The 20,990-nt window shown below is 43.1% G+C and overlaps 2 protein-coding genes and 1 long non-coding RNA gene across 6 annotated transcripts in view; 2 read left to right on the top strand and 1 right to left on the bottom strand.

Annotated features, from left to right (window-relative positions):
• The window catches only part of RNF207 (ring finger protein 207), a 33,342-nt gene extending 28,235 nt beyond the window's left edge, over positions 1-5,107 (bottom strand). The window contains exons 1-2 of one of the 3 annotated variants that reach the window (XM_039508753.1): positions 5,005-5,107; positions 2,479-2,669 (exon numbers count right to left, since the gene is read on the bottom strand). In XM_039508753.1, the coding sequence (XP_039364687.1) occupies positions 2,479-2,669 (191 nt within the window). In that variant the 5' untranslated portion in view covers positions 5,005-5,107. The remainder of the gene's footprint in view (positions 1-2,478; positions 2,670-5,004) is intronic. The other 2 variants (XM_039508756.1, XM_039508754.1) reach the window with 2 other exon arrangements.
• The window catches only part of LOC120387723, a 35,673-nt gene extending 27,718 nt beyond the window's left edge, over positions 1-7,955 (top strand). The window contains exons 2-4 of one of the 2 annotated variants that reach the window (XR_005590312.1): positions 6,218-6,339; positions 6,978-7,042; positions 7,739-7,955. This is a non-coding gene — a long non-coding RNA (uncharacterized LOC120387723). Of the gene's footprint in view, positions 1-5,851; positions 6,340-6,977; positions 7,043-7,738 lie in introns of those variants that run through there. The other variant, XR_005590311.1, reaches the window with a different exon arrangement.
• Positions 7,956-8,612: 657 nt separating this feature from the next.
• RPL22 (ribosomal protein L22) lies at positions 8,613-20,772 on the top strand. Its single transcript, XM_039508920.1, has 4 exons — positions 8,613-8,769; positions 9,512-9,616; positions 14,537-14,661; positions 20,560-20,772. Exons 1-4 carry the CDS (start codon positions 8,710-8,712, stop codon positions 20,702-20,704), a joined length of 435 nt encoding a protein of 144 aa, XP_039364854.1. The 5' UTR covers positions 8,613-8,709; the 3' UTR covers positions 20,705-20,772.
• Positions 20,773-20,990: the final 218 nt, after the last annotated feature.

The raw sequence follows: 20,990 nt of genomic DNA, 5'->3' as shown, positions 1-20,990 counted from the left end.
TAGAGTGGGACACACTCACTGCGCTTCTCCCATTGCTGGCCTGCCCTGGCAGGGGAGTGAGCTCTCCTGAATTCTTGTGGAGCTATAAGTAGAACTTGTGTGTTCTGCAGCTGTTCACATCTGAAACCATTGTGATTAGAACCTCGTATTTCATAGGCACAAAGGCAGCTTGACAACGAAGCACTCAGATGCTGTGGTGACAGGCCATGTATAAGAGCAGAGCTAGACACAGCTTCTCCAGCTTTTCTGGGGCTTTACCACCAGGCATCCTGACCCCCTCTGGGCACGTGTATTTTACATCATCAAGTCTGAGATCCAGGGAAAAAAATTCAAAAGTGCCTAAGTGACTTGAAGCCTAAATCTCAGTGCAAGTCAATGGGGCTCAGGTTCCTAAGTAACTAAGGTGCTTTTGAAAATGTTACCCTCACCAGTGAGAGGAAGGCTGGCTCAGTATTTGGAACTCAGGAGACCTGGGATCAATTCCCGGCTCTGCCACAGACTCACTGTGACCCTGGACAAGTCACTTAGACTCTCTGTGCCTCCGTTCGCATCTGTACAATGGAGGTAAAAGCCCTGCCCTGCCTCCCAGGGCTGCTGTTAGGATAATAACATTAGAGACTGCAAGTTGTCCAGATACGATGGTGATGCGGCCTGCTTGGTACCTAGAGCTTTATTTTAATTAATTTCACAGAAATGTGATGGTTTGTAACTGCTTATAATTAAAAACAAGAGCTGTGAATAGAGAACATTATTTTTCAGGCTGTGGACTAGCCACACAATTTGTAGGCAGACAGGTATTGCTTGAAGTCTTTCCCATGCTGATTGTAACCAAAAACAAAAAAAAACTCATGGGATTTATTTTAATCTTTGTAATTTGTATTCATCTAAAAAGAACAGGCATAAATGAGCAGTTCACTGGATTCTCATCAAATCTCCATTTCCCCTAAGGGCAAACTCTACAGATCTCTGTATACATTAAAGGTGAAATCTAATAAGGTACAACATTAACCTCCTCCAGTGCTTTGTGGATAGTTCTAACTACACATTCCAGAACACAGCTCGGATTCAGTTCTGCCTCTACCAGCCCTCCATTAAGACTCAAATGTCTTTGGCAACTACAGTGAGCCTGATACACATCATCCTATTTACTAGAATAAATGACAATCATCTGCCCTGCTATTCTCATTCCTTTTTTGGAATTCAAAGTCCTGCACAGTGTTGTCAATTCATGCCTGTGAAGTGAAAGCAAACTCCCTAATCCTTAGAGTGTACTACCGAAAAGCAGAGGTGTATTGTAGCATTCCAAGTCCAATGGTAAATTTTCCACCATGTCTGCTATCATCAGTAATGTGTTCTTGAGAATTTGAGGCACTCAAGTTTCATGTAGATGAACTTGGTTTGGTTAGAATGTAATGCACCCCAAATTATTGTTACTAATACAGTGATAGAAATTACCTTCAAACAGGACTGTCCACATCAGAGCAGAAACCACTAACACTCCCCATTTTTACAGTATTGTTTAATAACAAGGAGAGCACTGCATGATTCACAGATAAGAGTCGATAAAAGTATCTGTATGTACAGTGATAGGAACCTATAGAAGAAGCCAGAGAGACAGTACTTAAATAATTCCTGTCTTCACTTACACTAATATCAGATTATTGAAAGGAATAAAAATGAAAACAAATACAGTGCAACTGAAGATGTACAATATGCTCCAGAAAAACCCAAGACTTATTCTGTAGCATATCATATATATCCATACAACCACAGTTCTCAGAAACACACAGTCCAGCATGTTGATATTGTATTAAATTGTTAAATGCAATTTCTTTTTGTTCCAACTACAAAAGCCATTTTGGTTCAGGGCAGGATTTGGCCTGAAATGTTTTGTAATTGGAGGGGGGAGAAAAGGCTATTTCAGTGCTGGTTCATGTGTAGCCCAGCCCCCATCCTTACCCAAGCTACCACAAAAGCCATTATTAGCTTGAGGTCTGGCCCAACTCTCAGGAGTGGAGTTAATGGAACAGCTCCCATTCACCCTTCCACACTGCAACAAATTCAAATATAGCTAACTTAGACCCATCTTCATTTCAGATGTGTTCCTTGCTCCCAGGTCAGGTTTTGAGCACAATACCAATGTACATAAACCAACTGAGCACTGAGCAGGCCGTCAGCCCAGAGAGTGTAAGAGAAGAAATGCCACTGTTTCTCTTTGGGCCTAACTTTCAGACTTAGGTGCCTAATGCTGCACTTGGCTAGCTGCATTGGGTATTTGTTGATGGGCAGAGCTGGACCCTCTAACTCAGACTCCCATGTGTGAAATGCGTGCTTGGTATTTTTGTCAGCATGCTCTGCACCTGTGTTTCTGTGGTGCTCTACTGCAGAGCATGGGCACCTAGCCAGGCCTGGGATAGGTTTCACCGGTAAGTCACCATCTTTCTGTGTTATGGGTGGGCACTACTTAGGAGCTCTTACCCACAGAGAGGGCAGGTGAGGCGGCTGTCTATCGCCCGGCCTCGCAGGCAGCTGGCACAGAAGTTGTGGTAACAGTCCAGGAGGCAGGGATGCTCATACTGCTCATGGCACAGGAAACATACCAGAGGGTGGCAGTTGGCATTATCCAGGTCGCAGAGGTTTTCCAAAGGAGAGAAAATCCCACCGGACATCTGGAGGAAGATGACACAGAAAGGCTGATATTACAGGTATGCAAAGGGATTCAACATCTAATTCAGGAGATAGTGCATGTGGCACAGTTAAAAAGAAGCTATTCTGGTGAGTCACAACAGAGGAGCCTCACCTTGGAGGGTGCCACATGCTTGACAGATCAAAAGTCTGCTGGCCATTGACAGCATATGAGGGACAGGGCGGCTGCATGATCTGATGGCCACCGATTGCATGCAAGGGGTAGGACAGCTGCAGGCAGTGCCGCCGAGAGCGGGTTTGGGCCCCGGTGAAAAAAATTTTTCAGGCCCCCCAGCAAGGGCGGACCAGCTAAACAGGGCCGACGAAGCCGGGCCCCCTTCCGGACCGCCGGGCCCCAGTAATTTGTACCGGTTTCCCCTCCTCTCGTCAGCCCTGGCTGCAGGAAGAAGTGTCAGGGACGGCATGGCGGTCACGGATGTAATTTGGCCACAGCTCTGTTTTTGCTGGTGTAAAGGACAGTTCTGGTCACTTGACCCAATTTGCTCCTCTCTCACTGGGCCTAGGACCACGTGCATTTGGGCAGGGTCGTGCCTCCTGACTGCAAGCAACTGATTAATTTGCCATGAAGTTGGAACTGGCAAGGCTGCTGGATAGCGCCCCCTGCTGCCCCCAAGATCTCTCAAATGCACCCTGCTGGCTGGTGCAGGAGTTCCCGGGGGAGCTATGTCCAGCCTTCCGCAGGGGAAAGGATGTGCTGGCCCCGCTTAGGGCCTCTGAGAAAGGAGAAAAGAGGGGGAGACTGGCTCCTCCCAGGAAACAATACAGTCTGAGTAAAATCTCTAATCTTCCCTACCTTCAGCTCCAAGGTATCTTCCCTCTGCTTCTCAGACCCCTTCCCCGCCCATCTCCCTACCTCTCCTCCCAGATGTAGCTCTGCATTTTCTTTCACCCTGCTTTTGGGCCTGAAACAGCCTTCTACTTTCCATGCACCAAGTCCTCTCCTTCTCTGTCCCCAGATCTCTCCTCCCAATCCTCACTTCCCCAAACCGCCCTTCAATCTCCTTCTGCCTTCTCACGCTCTAGCTGTTGTCCTATGAATCACTTCTCTCTGAGAGCCCACTGTGAGCTCTCGGGGGCAGAGACCCGGTCTGTCTGTTGTGTATATTTGTAAAGTCTGGTGCTCTCTCTTTTTATTGTTTAAAGAGTCCTGCACTATTATTGCAGGGCACGGTTGCAATAGCAGTGAGCTGTTGCTGAATGCCACCACTTCCTTGAGCATTTAAGAGTTAAACTACATCGTGACCAGAAATAGCGCACAAAGTCAAAGAATAGGTGGCACATTTGACTCACAGGACTGACTTCATGCCAGGCTGTCTGCAGCCCAATGAGCACACACCATGCTTTGTAAGAACAAATGGAAATTATGAACATTGTGTCTCAATAATAATACTAAAGTTCAGACTCAGAAACCACAGAGAGTTTGAAAATCATTTCTGAATTGTCCCCATTTCAGGGGGTTCCAGAATGTGCAGGGGGGAACTTATAGATTTTTTTTTTTAATATAAAAGTTGTGTTGGAAGAGAAACCTGCACATTTACACAATCTAGTATAGAGCAGTAACAAGTAAACTAATATTGTCTGGGCTTTTCATATTACACAACGAACAGAGAGTAAAAATGACACAGCCTATGATGTTTGGTGCTGACAAAACAAACTGTATATAAAGTGCCTGTTTTCTTATACCATTCTAATCTGAGTGATATTTTATTAAAAACCACTGTACTGTCTATAGCAGAGCAAGGTGGTTCGGGTATAAGAGGAAAAATGCAACTTTTCAAACAGATCAGATGTGGTTTAAATGCTTTACTCCTTACAGTGTGTGAGCACATTTAAGAAGAGGACTGTTTGCGGTTAATTCATTTTGCTATTATGCTATGCCAGTGAAAACACTCCAGTAAAAATATGAGAAACAAGAAGGGATTTTCTTTAACCTGTTGATCAAATCCAGCTATTTTCAGTTTGTCAATTTAATGGTGATGCCATTCAAGTAAATTCTTTTGAAATAGACCAGCAATTACCTATTAAGTCCTTATACTAGCAAGCCACAGAGAGCAAAGCTACAGGTTCTGAAAGTTATTACAGAGCTCAGAATTCAAAACAGTGTTTCAGATGCAGATACGTGTGTTAACAAGGTGGGCTGTGTCTCTTTGGGGTCTGCTAGTACCTCTAGTTTTAATAAGTGAAATTACTTTGTAAGCAAATGCTACCTGTGCATTTTAAGGAAATGCTAACAGTATATCTTTTTGTTATAGTCACTTTATTGTAGTTAGACACAGCAGTAGTATCAAAGTTTCTTACCTTTTCTTCCGAAGTTACCAGCGTTGTATCCACGTTGTCCTTTTAGTAGATAAAATTTCACTCCTCTTGCTCTGCCTGTCTCCTGCTTTTCATGTGTTTGAAGCTGGAATGACAGAAATGCTGAGGCTTTCAGCACAGCCAGAATATTATGAGTGACGTGAATGCAGTAGCCAGGGCAACATTGCCAATAACGAAGAGCTGCTGGGTTCAGAATAAGTTGTTTCTGCAGACATAACAGAGAGCACAATGAAATGTTTTTTTTAAAAAACCCAAGTCTGTCATTTGCTGACAGCCTACACAGCCTGGTGTGAAAGGGACTCTCTCATATGCTCATGTTCTCCCTCAGGGGATAAGATGCATAACAGAGGGGTTAGGATTTGCTAAGCCTAAGTAAAAGGGGAAAAATTCAATGCATTTAATTCACTCTTCCTTCTCCCAGAGGGAAAAGGAGGAATCTCCTACCTGTGGTAGGCAGTTTTCTCCAGACTGAGTTATCTCTATGTTGTGTGCAATTCCCAGGGAAAGGCACCTCTAAAAGTTGCCTAGGGTGTAAATTTAAACCCAGTACAACAAACAGCCATGTGATTGCATGATTAATGTTTCCTTTATATCCCTGTCCTGTCCATCTTGCTGCTTCCATCTCATCAACAAGCTTCAAGGTTCACCCAAGGTCAGATCTAGTGGACAATCCATGTGATGGAAAAAGATCAGCTTCTCCTTGTAAGGGATCAGCCCTCCCCATTTTTCTCAGTCGTTTGGGATTATGAAGCCCAGTGGCATATTGAAAGTGACAGAGCAGCATAACTCAGCAGGTCACTTTATAGTCACACACAGGAACACACTCCATGCTTGAGGGTTTTGTACAGATACTGTCCCTGCAATAAGTGAGGCGAGGTCAGGGTCACGTTCACATATTATCACTTTGCAGACGATCCCATTGCTCAATAGTCTGTCAGTCTGAGCTTCCTGAAGGCCCCCTAAGCTATGTATGCTCAAATGTTTTCAGAGACAGTGTAAACCTCAGGGCCCTAACGCCTTCAGTGCTGCAGTGAATTACAGCAGAATTCCTTGGAAGCAACTATGTTTCCATCCAAAAGATATAGCTAAAACACAGGGTAGCCTCTCTTACGCGTATTCCCCACGTTTACTCAGCTGATCTCAAATTCCTCCAAATATTCAACTGAATCAGTATTTCTTCACTTTCTCTCATGAGATCTGTCCAGTTACTGGTGCACAATGGCTATGAGGATTCAACCCCAGACGTAGCTGCATCCCAGCGGTGAGGGAAACTATCCTTATTCATATACGACGTCAGCAGAGTGCTGACGGATGTTGGTGAGCTCTGGTGCTATGGAGATGTAAGGAGTCATTGCCACCATTAATGAGAATAGTAACAAATATGTGATACTCATGTGGAAGCCAAGAGGAGTCTTCAAATTAAAAACTCTTCTGTCACAATTAGCAAGTGGAGAATGGCTGGTTCAAGTAATTAGGAATGGAAGCTAGACCAATGGTGACGAATTCCTATCCAGTCCAAGCTGATATTGACCAAATAGCTGATAGTCAGTTGGTAGCTGGTGAGTTTCAGCCAACTTCCTGGGGGAAAATTGTCCACCTCATGTACTGCACTGTAATTGCCTCTTGTCAACAGTCTCTGATCAGAGGCCCAACTGATCAGAGTGCCTCTCCAAGTAAGGGTTGGGCAGTAAGATGCACTGGCAAGAAGCAGCTTGCATTGCTGCTGTCTGTGCTCTGTAGCTAGCTTGGCAACTTCAGTCTTCCGAGCTGTCAGGCTGGTGCTTTATGTGGGTTTAAAATAGGGCAAGTGTGAGAATTTAACCAGCCCCACATCCCCACCTTGAAGCATGTGTGCCAAGGGGTAACTCTTCCCGTCTGCTCACTAGTGCCTCCAATTGTGGAAGACTGGTTGCTGGCAATGCCACCTTTCATAACAGCTTTCTCTCCTTCTGCAGCTTACTGTTGGAGCAGCACCACCTCGTGGCTTTTGTGAAATGGTGCACGGGATCTGGATGCTACGGTGTGTTTATTTACAACCATGCTTTTGTGATGTTTGCCTTTCTAATTCCATGTTGTTTATTACCTCAGAGATCACTCTATGCCCCCACTCTTTTAAAGACCACATCTTTAGAGTAGGGATTTTCTCATGGCAGAATCAGGGCAGTGGAGTTCCTGTGTTTTGAAGAGGTAAAACTCAGGTCAGATCCTGATCAATCCAGAGCTTTTCTTCAGAGCGTTGTTATACATTTTATAGCGTGGTAGTGCTGAGAGTCCCAAGTGAAAGATCCATAAGAACATAACAGCCAGACTGGGTCAGACCCAAGGTCCATCTAGCCCAGTGTCCTGTCTTCCGATAATGGCCAATGCCAGGTGCTTCAGAGGGAATGAACAGAACAGGGAATCATCAAGTGATCCATCCCATCGCCCATTCCCAGACTCTGGCAAACAGAGGCTAGGGACACCATCACTCCCCATGCTGGCTAATAGCCATTGATGGACCTAGCCTTCATGAACTTAATTTAGTTCTTTTTTGAGCCCTGTTATAGTCTTGGCCTTCACAACATCCTCTGGCAAGGAGTTCCACAGGTTGACTGTGTGTTGTATGGAAAAATACTTCCTTTTGTTTTAAACCTGCTGCCTATTAATTTCATTTGGTGACCCCAGTTCTTGTGTTATGAGAAGCAGTAAATAACACTTCCTTATTTACTTTCTCCAGGATCAGGGCCTTGTTGAGCTATGCATTCCATACACAGATGAATTGCGGGTAGAGGTTTTGGCTCCAGTGCCCAGGCTCAATTCCTGTCCTAGACCACTGTGCAGTGTCACTCTGAGCTGTTAAACTGTTGCCACGTTCCATCCCAGAGCAGGCTGCATTTCAGCACAGGAAGAAGTGATTTGTATGTGTATGCTAGGATGAGATCTGAACTCACTGGTAAGAAAGGTGGCTTTTATTTATTATTATTAACAACAAAAGTTGCTGTGAAGTGAGTCCTACATGAGGGTCTCCCTTGGGGCTATGGTGCTGAGGGGACAGAAGCACTGCTGCTTCTCTGGTTTGATTCCCCTCTCTGCTGCCTGGGAATGGTGCCAGCACCTGCTCCCCACCAAGGGAAAGCTCAGCAGTGACACAGATCTCAGTGCTCCCAGGGTCAAAGCCTCCCCTCTCCCTCGCTCCTGCTCCTTCCCCATGGCATAGACCTCCCCCACCAGCCAGGCCCCTGCCCAGGACCACCCCCAGCCAGGCCCCTGCTCCCTGCCCAGACCCCCTGCCAACCAGGCCCCTGCCCAGACCCCTCCCCTGCCCTCCCCCAGCCAGGCCCCTACTCCCTGCCCAGACCCCTCCCCCAGCCAGGCCCCTGCTCCCTGGCCAGGACCCCCCCCCAACAACCAGGCCCCTGCCCAGGACCTCCGCCCCCCCAGCCAGGCCCCTGCTCCCTGCCCACACCCGCCCCCTGAGAGGCAGGGGACGGATCCGGGTCCCTGCACAGGTAGCGCTAATCGATCCCAGAGATGCGGATGGCTCAGGGGTGTATTATGGGGGAAATCTATTCGCTCAGTACTTGGCTAGCGTGACCTGCGCTCTGCGTGCTTCTGGAGGGGTGGGTGGTTGGCACATGCGCGTTTGCGCGAGAGGCACGCAGGGGTATCGTCGGCACATGCGCGAGAGGCACACGGGTGATTTGGCGCATGCGCGTCGCGCCGCCCTCCCTTTCTGCTTCTCTCGTTGCAGCCGCCATGGCGCCTGTGGTGAGTGTCCAACCACGCCGGGCCCGGCCCGGCCTCCCCGCGGCCCCCAAGCCCCGGCCCGACCCCCTCGGGCTCCGGCCCCTGGCCGCTCTGCTCGCCTGGCTCGGGGGCGGCCGGGGAGCCGGCCGGGCGCGCGCTGCGGGGCGGGTGCCGGGGGAGGCCGCAAACCCGGCTCCCTGCCTCCTTCCTGAGGGCGCGGGCGCGGGGCCTTCACCCGCCGCGCCGGGGGCCTGTTTCCTGCTGCGGCCTGGCCGGCCTTGGAGCCCCCGCGTTTCCTGGAGCCGCCTATGGCGCCAGCCCCGCCCCTAGCCCCTGGGGTCTGGTCCCTGCGGCCCCCGCCCCACGCCTCGGTTCTTCTGGGACTTTTCCTCGCCCCCCGATCCACGGCCTCGTGGGGACGCCGGTCTGGCTCCCGAGGCTGGGGTGGGTTGAGTGCGGTAATAGGAGCCTATATAAGAGAGACCCAAAAATCAGGACTGTCCCTATAAAATCGGGACATCTGGTCACCCTAGCCAGGTGCTGCGTGGTCCAGTCATAACCTGGCTCAGTGGCCCTGAGACCTTTGATCAGGGACACAGTGCAGTCCTGTCTAGGGGTCTCATCCGTGTTGTAGCTAGGGCTTGGCACTGTTGTGAACGAGCTCTGCTCTTTTTTTTTTCTTACTGATATTAAGACATACACTTAAACCTAATGCCAAAGCTTAAGGTTAAGTTTAGAATATGTAACCTGTGTAATTTTGCAGAAGAAGCCTGCAACGAAAGGTGGCAAAAAAAAGAAGCAGGTCCTAAAGTTTACTTTGGACTGCACCCATCCTGTCGAAGATGGAATCATGGATGCAGCCAACTTCGTAAGTTTTAAATGCTCTAGACCATCAGTGTTTCTTTAACTATAATGGAGTGTGCCACTAGGAGGTCCAGCAAATGAATCATTTGGCAGGTATACGAAATGATTATGAAAATATATTTACTATAGCAAAAATCCACTGACTTGTTCTCTCCCATGCATCACTCTCTAGGATACTCTCATGTCCCCAAAGGTGTATATTAGTGTTGCTGGCCTGCTTGGTCTTAGCCACTGCTAACTGTGAACTTCTATTTCCCAAGCCTGTTTCCCATCCTGTTGGGAACTTTCCTTTTCTGTTTCAAGTTGTCTCCTCCCCATTAAGCTGCAGTTAGTGGCAACGGTGTCACCACTTTTAAAGCCTTACTTATGCTAGATTTGGCAAAAAGTTTCTTGCAATGCAGTGGTGGGAAACCTTTGTGTGGCGAAGGCTCTTAGTATAGCAGCTAGTGATTTTGTCATTATGTTCTACAGATCTGCCTTGAGCAGGGTTGCATTGTATGGTGTTCAAAGGCAGCTGGCTACAGAAGCTTATCTACAGCAGGGTTCCTACTGTGTCTGTTACCAGTAGAGAAGCAATGTTGGGGTTTATCTAAAAATCTTACTGTAGATGAGATGTTAATAGAAGGGTGGCCACTGGTTAGCGCTTGTCATTGAGAATTGGTAAATTTGAATTCACTCACCTTGGGCTGGCAGCTAAGTGGAACTTTGCCAAGTTAATGCACGGTTCTTATGAAAGGAAGGATATTTGCTTCTGGCGCCTTTCAGATCCTGGCTGCTCCTCTGGGATAGTGAGGTGAACCCTTTCAATGCTGGATCTAAATCACACTAACTGTGTGTTTCCTGGGTAGCATAGTCCAAGCCTCATTGTATGACAGAACCTTTTGTTAGACTAGTATTTTATGGCAAAACTTTCAGAAGTTCCATAGGCACTTAGATTCCCATATTTCATTGACTTGCAGTGGTGTTTAGGCTCCCAAGCATGTAAGTCATTTAAATGCTTCTGAAAATTTTAGATAGTCTCTTATGCTTTGTCTTTACTGAAAAATTGTCACGTTTTTGCCTAGGGTAGAACAGGGCTAGCTAAATCAAGCTACAAGGTGTTGCCCTACATGTACACTAGGGCGAAAAGGTTGAGCTTCATTTATGACTTAAATTGACCTACATTTGACCATTTTATCTAGTCAAGATGTAGTCTAATAGTGTCTATATTAGCAGTCCTGTCACATTTGACATTGGAAGCCATATACACACATTCCCTTCAACTTGACTGAAGGGAAACTATTAGTATTTTGCTGATATGGTCATGGCCAAACAATAACTGATGCGTGAAGTGTGATACTCCAGTTAAATATGGCAGGATTTCTTGTGATTCTACATGCAGTGTCCATATTTGTTCCAGTTTGCACCCGCTGTAATAACTTAAGTCAGTGACGATAGATGAGGACATGAATGATGTGAAGTTTGACTGGAAGTGAGAGGACCATTGTGGAGACATAGAGTCCAGCCCCCTGCCTTCACTAGCAGGTCCAAGTACTGATTTTTGCCCCAGATCCCTAAGTGGCCCCCTCAAGGATTGAACTCACAACCCTGGGTTTAGCAGGGAGGGAGGGATAGCTCAGTGGTTTGAGCATTGGTCTGCTAAACCCAATCCTGAGGGTGCCATTTAGGGAACTGGGGTAAAAAAAAAAACAAAAAAAACCTGGGGATTGGTCCTCCTTTGAGCATGGGGTTGGACTAGATGACCTTGTGAGGTCCCTTCCAACCCTGATATTCTAAGACTCTATGACATTAATTGCATAAATTGTCTGATTCTTTTGAAGTGGTTTACTGTGTCCACACAACAGGCAAAGTACCAGTGTTTTCTGGGGCATGTGACTCACTTATCCCATAATGCTGGGAACAAGGGCTTTAGGCTTACTTCCAGATGTGAGGCAAATATTGTGTAATGAAATTAGGACAACTGAATCTTTGTGCAGTTGGGAGGACAGTGCTTTGGAGGCTTCACCTGGTCAGGACTAAAGACTTTCTCCCAGATACTACAACCAACCATTGCAACCTTCTGTAAAAAGCATAGACTCTATGCAGAAGTTGCAAGTTTGGGCTGTTCGTTGCAATGGTTTTGCCTGCTGTAAATTTGTAGAATAGTTTTAGCACCGTTGAGTTGCTATACTTAGCCAGGGAAAGCATGTTCAAACAGTGCTAGCATCCTTCTGAGATTAAAAAAACCCCAAGTTTTAAAGTAGATTTATTTAACATAAATTCTTTGTAGTGTTTATCGGGATATCTCTTGGATAGATGTTCTGCACTGCAAATTTAAGTCAACGTAAGACTGTGTCTAAATTAAAGCTTATGTTGGCAGAACTTGTACTGCTCGGGGGTGTAAATCCCCCTCTCCCCCGTGACATAAATTACACTGACATAGCACTGTCCACACTGCACTTACGTCGTTGGGAGAGCTCCTCCCATTGACATAGCTTCTGCCACATGTTGAGGTGGTTTTATTATGCCAACAGGAGAGCTTTTCCTGTCAGCATAGTGTCTTCACCAGGGGTGCTGTATGTGTAGACATACCCTATGTTATGCTGATGTACAGCCACTGCAATAATTGAATTGGTTTTACACGTTCACACTATGCTCCTTTTGTCGGCGGTGCACATCCTCACTAGGAGCACTTGTACCAATTTAACTGCCAGCCTGGGGCATTGTGGGACAATTTCTGAAAGGCAGCAACAGTTGATGTATGCAGCGCAGCGTCTACACCAGTGGTTCTCAACCTGCGGCCCAGCCAGCACACAGTTGCGGCCCATGTGACATCCTCAGGGCTATACAGGTAGTATTGGATGCGGCCCACAATGGTAAATAGGTTGAGAACCGATATGTGTTGACCTAACTACATCAGACCCTCGCTAGAATGCGGGATTTGGGATCCATGCGCGGTACTGCGTTAATGTGGGGACTGCGTTAAAATGAATTGCAATTAAAGTAATTAAATTTGGGATCCATGTACGCAACCGCATTATATGCGAATTCGTGCTATATAGACGCACATTCTAGTGAGGGTCCGGTGTACATTGACTTAAGTGCTATACTTCTTGCGGAAGTGGAGTTATTAAGTTGGTGTTGTGGGCAAGTTACTTTTCTGGGAGCTACATTTTAATGTATGTGCTTATAGCAGGGGTTCTCACACAGGGGGTCGGGACTCCTCAGTGGGTCACGAGGTTATTACATGGGGGGGTCAAGAGCTGTCAACCTCCACCCCAAACCCCGCTTAGCCTCCAGCAGTTATAATGGTGTTAAATACACAAAGTGTTTTTAATTTATAAGGGTGTGGGGGGTGTTGCACTCAGAGGGTTGCTATGTGAAATAGGTCACCAGTACAAAAGTTGAGAATCACTGGCTTACAGAGTTAGGTCGATGTAAACTGCATTGTGTCGACCTAACTCTGTATTGTAGACCAGGCCCAAATCTTTACAGTAGAAGTTTCTGGCTACTGAATTACATTGTGACTTTTCAGTTGTGTGGAGGGCAGTTTGTAGTGTTGTGCTGGAATATTCTTGAACTGAATGGTCTGCTTCCTTTGAATTACCTTCATATAAATAATTGTGAAATGTCCTGTATTCTGTGGGCTTGCTGCAAATGCAGTCATTAATCCTAAACCAACAAGTGGCTTTAGAAATTAGGCCATATAGTTCTGACTTTGATGAACTATATTTTCTGTTGGTTTGCTAAATTAATGCCTGCTGATCGGGATCATTGTGAAAAAATACTAGAATTGTTTGTAACCCTGAAATTTCTTGAAAATACCGGGGACTTTTTCAATGGCCCTGCATTTTTTTTTAAATGTAGTTCTTAATGTGTAGGTACTTATTCATGGCATATCTTCCAATGATTTCTCTGGAACTTTATTTAAGACTTCAAATTTAAATACTTTTTTATACTATACCCATTTCATAGATCAAAAATAAAATGATATGAGGTGGTGGAGGTGATTGGATGGAACAATGCATTTTGATTGCAACACAGTGCCTATTTAATTTAAGTTCTTGTCAGAAATGTAGGTGACTGTTGATTCACATTAGGATTATAATTGAATACTGAAGGTAATCAGACTTCAGATTTTTTTATAACTTTGACATTCTGGTAAAATACTAGAGTTTCAAATTTATAACGTAGACACCTTCTATTTTTTTCCTGATCACTATTTTGCTATTGGTTGTGGAGCCTCCAACTGGACACCCTTTGCATAGAAGATGGCCACTGCTGTATTTTCTTTGATGCCTGCATAGTGGCATATGGGATTTCAAAGGCAAAAGGAAATGGGCTAGCTGAAATGTGTATGGGACACTTCAGTAGGATTCTTATATAATTACAATCTCTTAAAAGCCTTTTTGTACGCTCTTTATCACTAAATGTGAGATGTGAAGTTAGGAAAGTAAGTTTTATAAAGATGGTCATTCTCCTCTTTATTGTGGTTTAAACCTTTGTAGGAACTTGAATCCTTATAACCTTATTTTTGTCAGATATCCAGAAAGATGAATGCCTAAGACTGGTGAAATACATCCAGGCATCAAAGGCCTGTTGGATGTTGCTCACTATAACTGTGATTCTGCAATGATTTGTGCATGTGCTTAATTTTAGGTGCCCGAGTAGTCCCATTTAAGCCAGTAGGACTAATAGTATTAATCTTTGTAGGATCAGGGCCTAAGTCTTTGGGAGGAATATAGTAATCATTTCCTTTCAATGTTTGATGTGTGAGGAAGACACTTTAAAACTTGTCTGGCTTTTGGGTAAAGTAAATTGGGGGAAAATGCTCTTCAATCTTATGTTTTGGATGCTAGGAAGTTAGTGGAGACATTTTGCCCTTCAAGGCAGAGAGACTTTATCGCTATAACTCTGACTAACAAATCTTACCCTTATTTTGTAGGAGCAGTTCTTGCAGGAACGAATCAAAGTGAATGGAAAAGCCGGTAATCTGGGTGGAGGTGTGGTGACCATTGAGAGAAGCAAGAGCAAAATCACCGTAACTTCAGAGGTGCCATTTTCCAAGAGGTAAGGGAGAGGAGCCATTGTACGTTTATTGGAATAACGTAAAGGTAATGTCTAGCTAAAGGGGTTAAGGAGTGGGATACAAAGGCTTTTCTCTCTGGAAGTCTATTCCAATCAATCTCAGGTTGGTAATGACAACAGCCATCAGATGGTAAATTTCAGTGGTGTTTATGTCGTCACGGTCCAGATTCTAATGTACTGATATTGATACAACAAACATCAATCACCATTGATGCTGTTTGGCCCCCTTTTGGCAGTCTCAGCTAAGGGTCTGTGGAGTTTGAACTTCCTGCCCTCTAGGTCAGCCTGGAGTTGTGTTAGCAAAGAGGATAGTGAGAAGGTATTTGTGGCTACTGTCTAAGCTGTACCTATTCTGTGCATAAGTGAATATGCTTCAGTAGAGTAGAGGATCTACTACAAGCAGCAAATATCTCCAGTGACTGGATGGAGAGGGCTCCAGCAAATATCTCCAATGGACACTAGATGGAGAAGGCTCTGAGTTACTACAGAGAATTCTTTCCCAGGTGTCTGACTGCTGGGTCTTGCCCATATGCTCAGGGTCTAACTACCATATTTGGGGTCGGGAAGGAATTTTCCCTCAGGTCAGATTGGCAGAGACCCTGGTGGTTTTTTGCCTTTCTCTGCAGCATGGGGCACAGGTCACTTGCAGGTTTAAACTTGCAGTGTAATTGGTGGATTCTCTGTAACTTGAAATCTTTAAATTATGATTTGAGGACTTCAGTAACTCAGCCAGAGGTTAGGGGTCTATTACAGGAGTGGGTGGGTGATGTTCTGTGGCCTGCAGTGTGGAGGAGGTCAGATGAGAGATGATCATGATTGTCCCTTCTGACCCCTCTGAGGACTTCACAGTTCACGATTGTCATTCTGTATCTTTTGCTAAATTTACTGTAGGAAGACCATGGTTTGGTCTTTTAGAGTGACAATTTAAAAGACACAGATGATGACAATTTGAACAGTTATACCATTAGGAGAGTTCTCTCTCACTTAGTTTAGAACTCTTGAGTGTGCCACCAAGAGGCAGGTCACTTTCCTAATTGACAAGCATCACATTCATAACAGTTTTCTTCTCTACTAATGCTTTCCTTTTTATGCCTACCTCCGACCCTCTGGGTCCTCAGAATCTCTGCCATTAAATACTAATGCATTAGAAGATCTTACATCTCATTACTACAAGATGGAAACAAATCAAGACAGGTCTGTCTTGGAGAGGATTTGAGAAATGGCTTTCAGCTCTACTGGTGAACTGCACATGTGGTTAGGCATAGTGACTGTATTTCTGTTCCTAAACAAAAAGCTTCATTAGAATTTTAGGGTGGAAGATGTTTCAGTGGAGTCCAGCCAATGCCTAATAATTTTTTAAAAATGTTTATACAACAGTTCTACAGCTTCCTAAAATATCTCAAAATAAGGCTAGAAATGAAAACAATCCAGATGATTCCCACTACTATATAATCTTCCATTTCCTGGTCATCCTACCGGACTTTAGCCTCCCACCCCACCTTTATGCTATCCCCTAAAATTGTTTTTAAATAAAAGCAGGTAAAGGTCAACTAATTACTGGGAGACATACATTTTAATTGTTCAGTGGAACGATTTCTTTTTTATTTAGGAAGTTTTAACAGGTTTACAAATCTTTGCCATGTAATATCAGAGACAAAACAATAATTATATTATGCAGCAATGCAATCATCAGTTCTCTCTATTTAACATGATGTTACCATTTTATAAGGTGAGCATTGTTACGCTACCCACAGCGTGGTTTTGGTAATTTTATTAAATTGATTGAAATCTCTGATTGCATATATAACAAACCAGGCATGTCTGAAAATACTCTCACTGGAACCATTTCTAATAATCTAATATGCTCCTCTTCTGTCTCCTCAAATCCTGCATCAGTTATTATCCTTCTAGAATGTAACAGCAGCATTCCTGGAAGCAAGGGACTAACGTCAGGACCCAGCTGAACTTGGTTCCATTTAGCTGCTTGGTTGTACAATCTTATTTTGACTTATAAATTGTATACAATAAGATTAAAAGTAGGACATACCTTTCAAATGACTTGTTTGGCCATAACCAGGTTTGAAAAGGATACACTAGAAATTCACAAATAGTGTGAATCACTAAACAGCTTTAATTGTCAGATCTAGATTAAGCATGTGAGTATTTTGACAGTGTTACATTTCTGATGGATTATGCAGAAACAGACATGGTAGCTTTCAGAAATGCTAGTAACCAGTATATCGGAGCAGTAGTATTTACATTTCTACAGGGCCTTTCAACCCAGTGGAGCAGAAAGTGCTTAATTGTCCATACAGACGAACTGAAATACAGCCACATTTGGAGTGGGATGTGGTAACTAGGTGGAGCACAGCACACTGCATGCCAGAGCAGCAGGCACTTAAATACAATGAGTATGTTCTATTGAAGTCAATAGGAATTTTACCATTATCATTAGCAGAGCTAAGATTTCAATTAATATAAACTCCTTAAGTGCCAGTAGGTAGAAATATGTATAAGTTACTGCTTTCCTGTTTAGAGTATTTAGTTCACTCTGTCCCTGTGAATTCTCTTGATTAGGTGGCCCATTGCCATGTCAAGGCTAGTCGTTTACCTCTTCTTCATTTTGATAAGTAAACTATTTTTAAAAGAGGTTGTTAATGGCCAATTTAAGTTCTTGACATTTAAAACAATTTGCAAGTGTTTGAAGTAAAATCCTTTGGTACATGGTAACTGCCAGGACATAAGTGTTATAAGAAATATTTGGTAGGTACATTTCTTTTGGTAAACATGCTATAATTTAATTGCTGGGTAATGCCTGTTACTGACATAATAGACTAGCTTTGGAAATCTCAGCACTCCTCCATTTAACATAAAATACAAATACTTTGCCCAGTTGACAGCCATTTCACACCATAAGAGTGACCTGTAAAAAATGGGGAAAGGAGTTTGTGCCCTTTCTGCTTCTCAGTGATACCTTGAGAGGGTCTGAAAGGTTTTTTTCTCTGCTTTCCTTTTACAATAGAGGTTCAAGTCTTGTCTGCCTCAGAAGCCTTTCTGAAAACTGGAGAACTAGTGAAGTGTTGATATCACAAGTCCAGACAGTGAAAGTTGAACAATTGAAGGGAACTGATTTTTAGTTACTATTTTAAGTCTCTCTTTAATGCCTGGTTAACATGAGTGAATAACATTTTGGTGAAAGGAAGCATTTGTTCCAGGTTCACCTTGCTCACTCTTTCAGTTAGTTGAGTAGATGCACATTATGTACATACTGAGTTACCTGATAGGCCCTCCAGAATGAACCGGCAAGGCTAGAATTCAGATAATTGATATTTCTATGGCTAAAATAAAAGCAGAAGAAAAAACAAGCAAAAAGGGTGCATAGGTCCAATTTAATAAAATTCCATGCAAAAGTGACCTTTAAATGCACTTTGATCACTTATTGTGTATTAATAGTATCTGTCTTTCTGTTACCAGCTGTTGAAAATTTTGATTTAGTAGATTTTATGCTGCATTTATTTAAGTTATTATATACCTTCTGTAGTGGATGGTTTGTGTATTAACCTTTTTTAATCCTACTGATGCTTTGGTCCTTGATTTTCTCTAGTTGACATACTAGTCCAGGGGTAGGCAACCTGTGGCATGTGTGCCGAAGGTGGCACAGGAGCTGATTTTCAGTGGCACTCACACTGCCTGGGTCCTGGCCACTATAGCACTTAAGGGGCATTTTAATTTAATTTTAAATCTTAAAACCTTACTTTCTTTACATACAGTAGTTTAGTTATATATTATAGACTTGACCTTCTAAAACGTTAAAATTTATTATTGGCACGCAAAACCTTAAATTAGAGTGAATAAATGAAGACTCAGCACACCACTTCTGAAAGGTTGCTGACCCCTGCACTAGTGAATTTTTAAATGAATTTTATTATTTTTTTAAAAAAAGCCTGATTAACAGTGACCAATTTACATTTATCATGATTAAATTTAGTATTTGGTACTAATATTTAAATGAAGACATATGCACATTCTGAAATAGAAACTGACACCTAATTTGTTTGGGGCTAATTTTCTAAATAGCTGATTAGGCTGCTGAGATAATTTTTTTGAATATTGAAGTGGAAAATAAATTAAATTAATTCCTTCCTTTTAGAGGATGGTCTAGTAATGACACAATTCATCATTCAAAGACATCTAAATTATGAAATAAAACATCTTTGGGGAAAAATGTATAAACTACCAGTAAATCAGAAATACATTTACATGTCTTATCTGTCTGTCAGCAACGTACTTCAAATCATGGACTTTTAGCAGTTAAACATCATCCAATGTATTTTTCATACAATAGTTGTCTCTTTGAGGCCTTACACTGAGCAGTCCCTGCCTACACCATTGACCTCATCTACTTTCTTGTTCCTTTTGTCCCCATCTGCCAACAAAGCTAGCCTTGATACCCTCCTGTTGTCTTTTGTCATCTTTATGCCTTCTTCCATGCTGTCCCCTTATGCCTGGAACCCCTTTCATCCTATTTGCCCAACCTCCACCCTTGTCTCAATCAGATCCTAAAGACTCATTTCTCTAGACCCACTTACAAGATATAAATGTTTTTACTCTTCCAAAATTAGCAAGGACTAGGCTGAGGGGAAGCTTGAGACTTAGTTCCGTGTTTTTATATATAAAATGTGTGTACACACATCACCTGATTACTTTGCATGTATGTTGCCTACCCTTTTGTGCTGTCCTTTTACAACTGTAAGGTCTTCGAGGCAGGGAGAGTCTCCTGCATGTCAGCACAGCACCTAGCATATTCTGAGCACTACTGCAATAATGACTTAGTAAAGAATTGAAAAATATCAGTTGATCCATTTCCCTCAGAGGTTTTACACCTTCTCTTGTTAAACTTTATTTGATACCATAGAAATTAAACGTAGTCCTTTTTCCCCTTGTTGTTTCTTGTCAGTGTGAACCACTTTGGCTTTGCGAGAAGAAGAGAACTGCTAGCCTTTCTGCATTGTGTGGCATACCTCTGTTACACAAGATTTATTCTGTCATTCATAGTGTCTCATTCCCAGAATCCTCTGGTTTTAATGTATGTTATTCTGCTGTCTTTACTTCAGTGATTCCAATGGGAGTTTTGCTTAAGTAAGGCCTATAGAAGTTGGCTCTTGGTATCTAAGCTTGGCTGGAATGGATGGTTAAATGTGCTTTCTTTTTGTATTCAGAGAGCATTCTTTGTCTTGTGGGTGCCCTCTTCCAAAAGATGTTTTATATTTGGGGCTGTGACATGGCGTAACTTGGGCATCCTCTCATAGTGAATTGCTTTATTTTCTCAGGCACTGTTGTGAGTAATACAAGCTGTAGTCACTTCTGCAGTTATATCATGCTTTTGGCTTGCCTTGCAGGAATGTAATTTCTCACAAAGGTGACAATTCTTTTAAGAAAAAATGTTTTTAAAACTGCTTGTCAAAACATTAATGGAAGAGACAATTTGTCTTTTAAGGTGAGTAAGTGGTAGGGTCCCACAGGGGAGTGTCTTCAGAAAAGACCATATTAAATGTGCTATTAGGCAAATGTTGCAGACTTGAAAATGCAAAAACACTTTCAACCTACACATTTTCTTTGTTTCTGAAAAAGTAAAATGGCACGTTACAGTCTACATCATTACAACCAATCTTCTTATAATTTTCTTATAAAGTGTGAGAGCAAAATGTTAAGACAAACTCCTGTTTTTTGTTATCAGAGGTGAAAATGAAAGACACTATTAAATAATGCAAGGTAGGGAAATTCAATTAAATAGCATACAAAATTTCAAGAGCATGTAATGTAGAATGAATAATCTTTATACAGTCTTCAGTTCAATTATTGGCTGCCTTCTTTCCACAGGTATCTGAAGTACCTTACTAAGAAATATCTGAAGAAAAACAACTTGCGTGACTGGCTGCGTGTAGTTGCCAATAGCAAGGAAAGTTACGAATTGCGATACTTCCAGATTAACCAGGATGAAGAAGAGGAGGAAGAAGAGGATTAAATGCATGTGGATCTGGAAATATTTTGTACATTAAATTTCCTTCAATAAACGTGGGGAAAAAATGTTAACTTTTCTGTGTTTTCCAAACTCGAGACATCGGGAGCTCTTCCAGTTCAGATTACATAATGCTCACTCTAAAGCCTACTTCTTCATATCTATCTACTTCATAGATAAGGTTTACAGTTTGCATTATAAGGATAATGTTCAGCTCCCACTATCCCAACTTTCAGAAATTTCTCATTACTCTTAATTCAGAGAATTTGTTCAGAAAATCTGAGGTTCCTCA

This window comes from Mauremys reevesii, linkage group 21 (genome assembly GCF_016161935.1).
Source record: "Mauremys reevesii isolate NIE-2019 linkage group 21, ASM1616193v1, whole genome shotgun sequence".
Taxonomy (NCBI): domain Eukaryota; kingdom Metazoa; phylum Chordata; order Testudines; family Geoemydidae; genus Mauremys; species Mauremys reevesii.
This window is presented reverse-complemented; position numbering and strand designations above follow the sequence as displayed.

Excerpts from the sequence above, each read along its gene's own strand:
- RPL22 (XM_039508920.1), top strand. The coding sequence starts at position 8,710 with ATGCGCGTCGCGCCGCCCTCCCTTTCTGCTTCTCTCGTTGCAGCCGCC. Across the intron at positions 8,770-9,511 it reads CAGCCGCCATGGCGCCTGTG|AAGAAGCCTGCAACGAAAGG; the intron begins GTGAGTGTCCAA and ends GTAATTTTGCAG. Across the intron at positions 14,662-20,559 it reads GAGGTGCCATTTTCCAAGAG|GTATCTGAAGTACCTTACTA; the intron begins GTAAGGGAGAGG and ends TTCTTTCCACAG.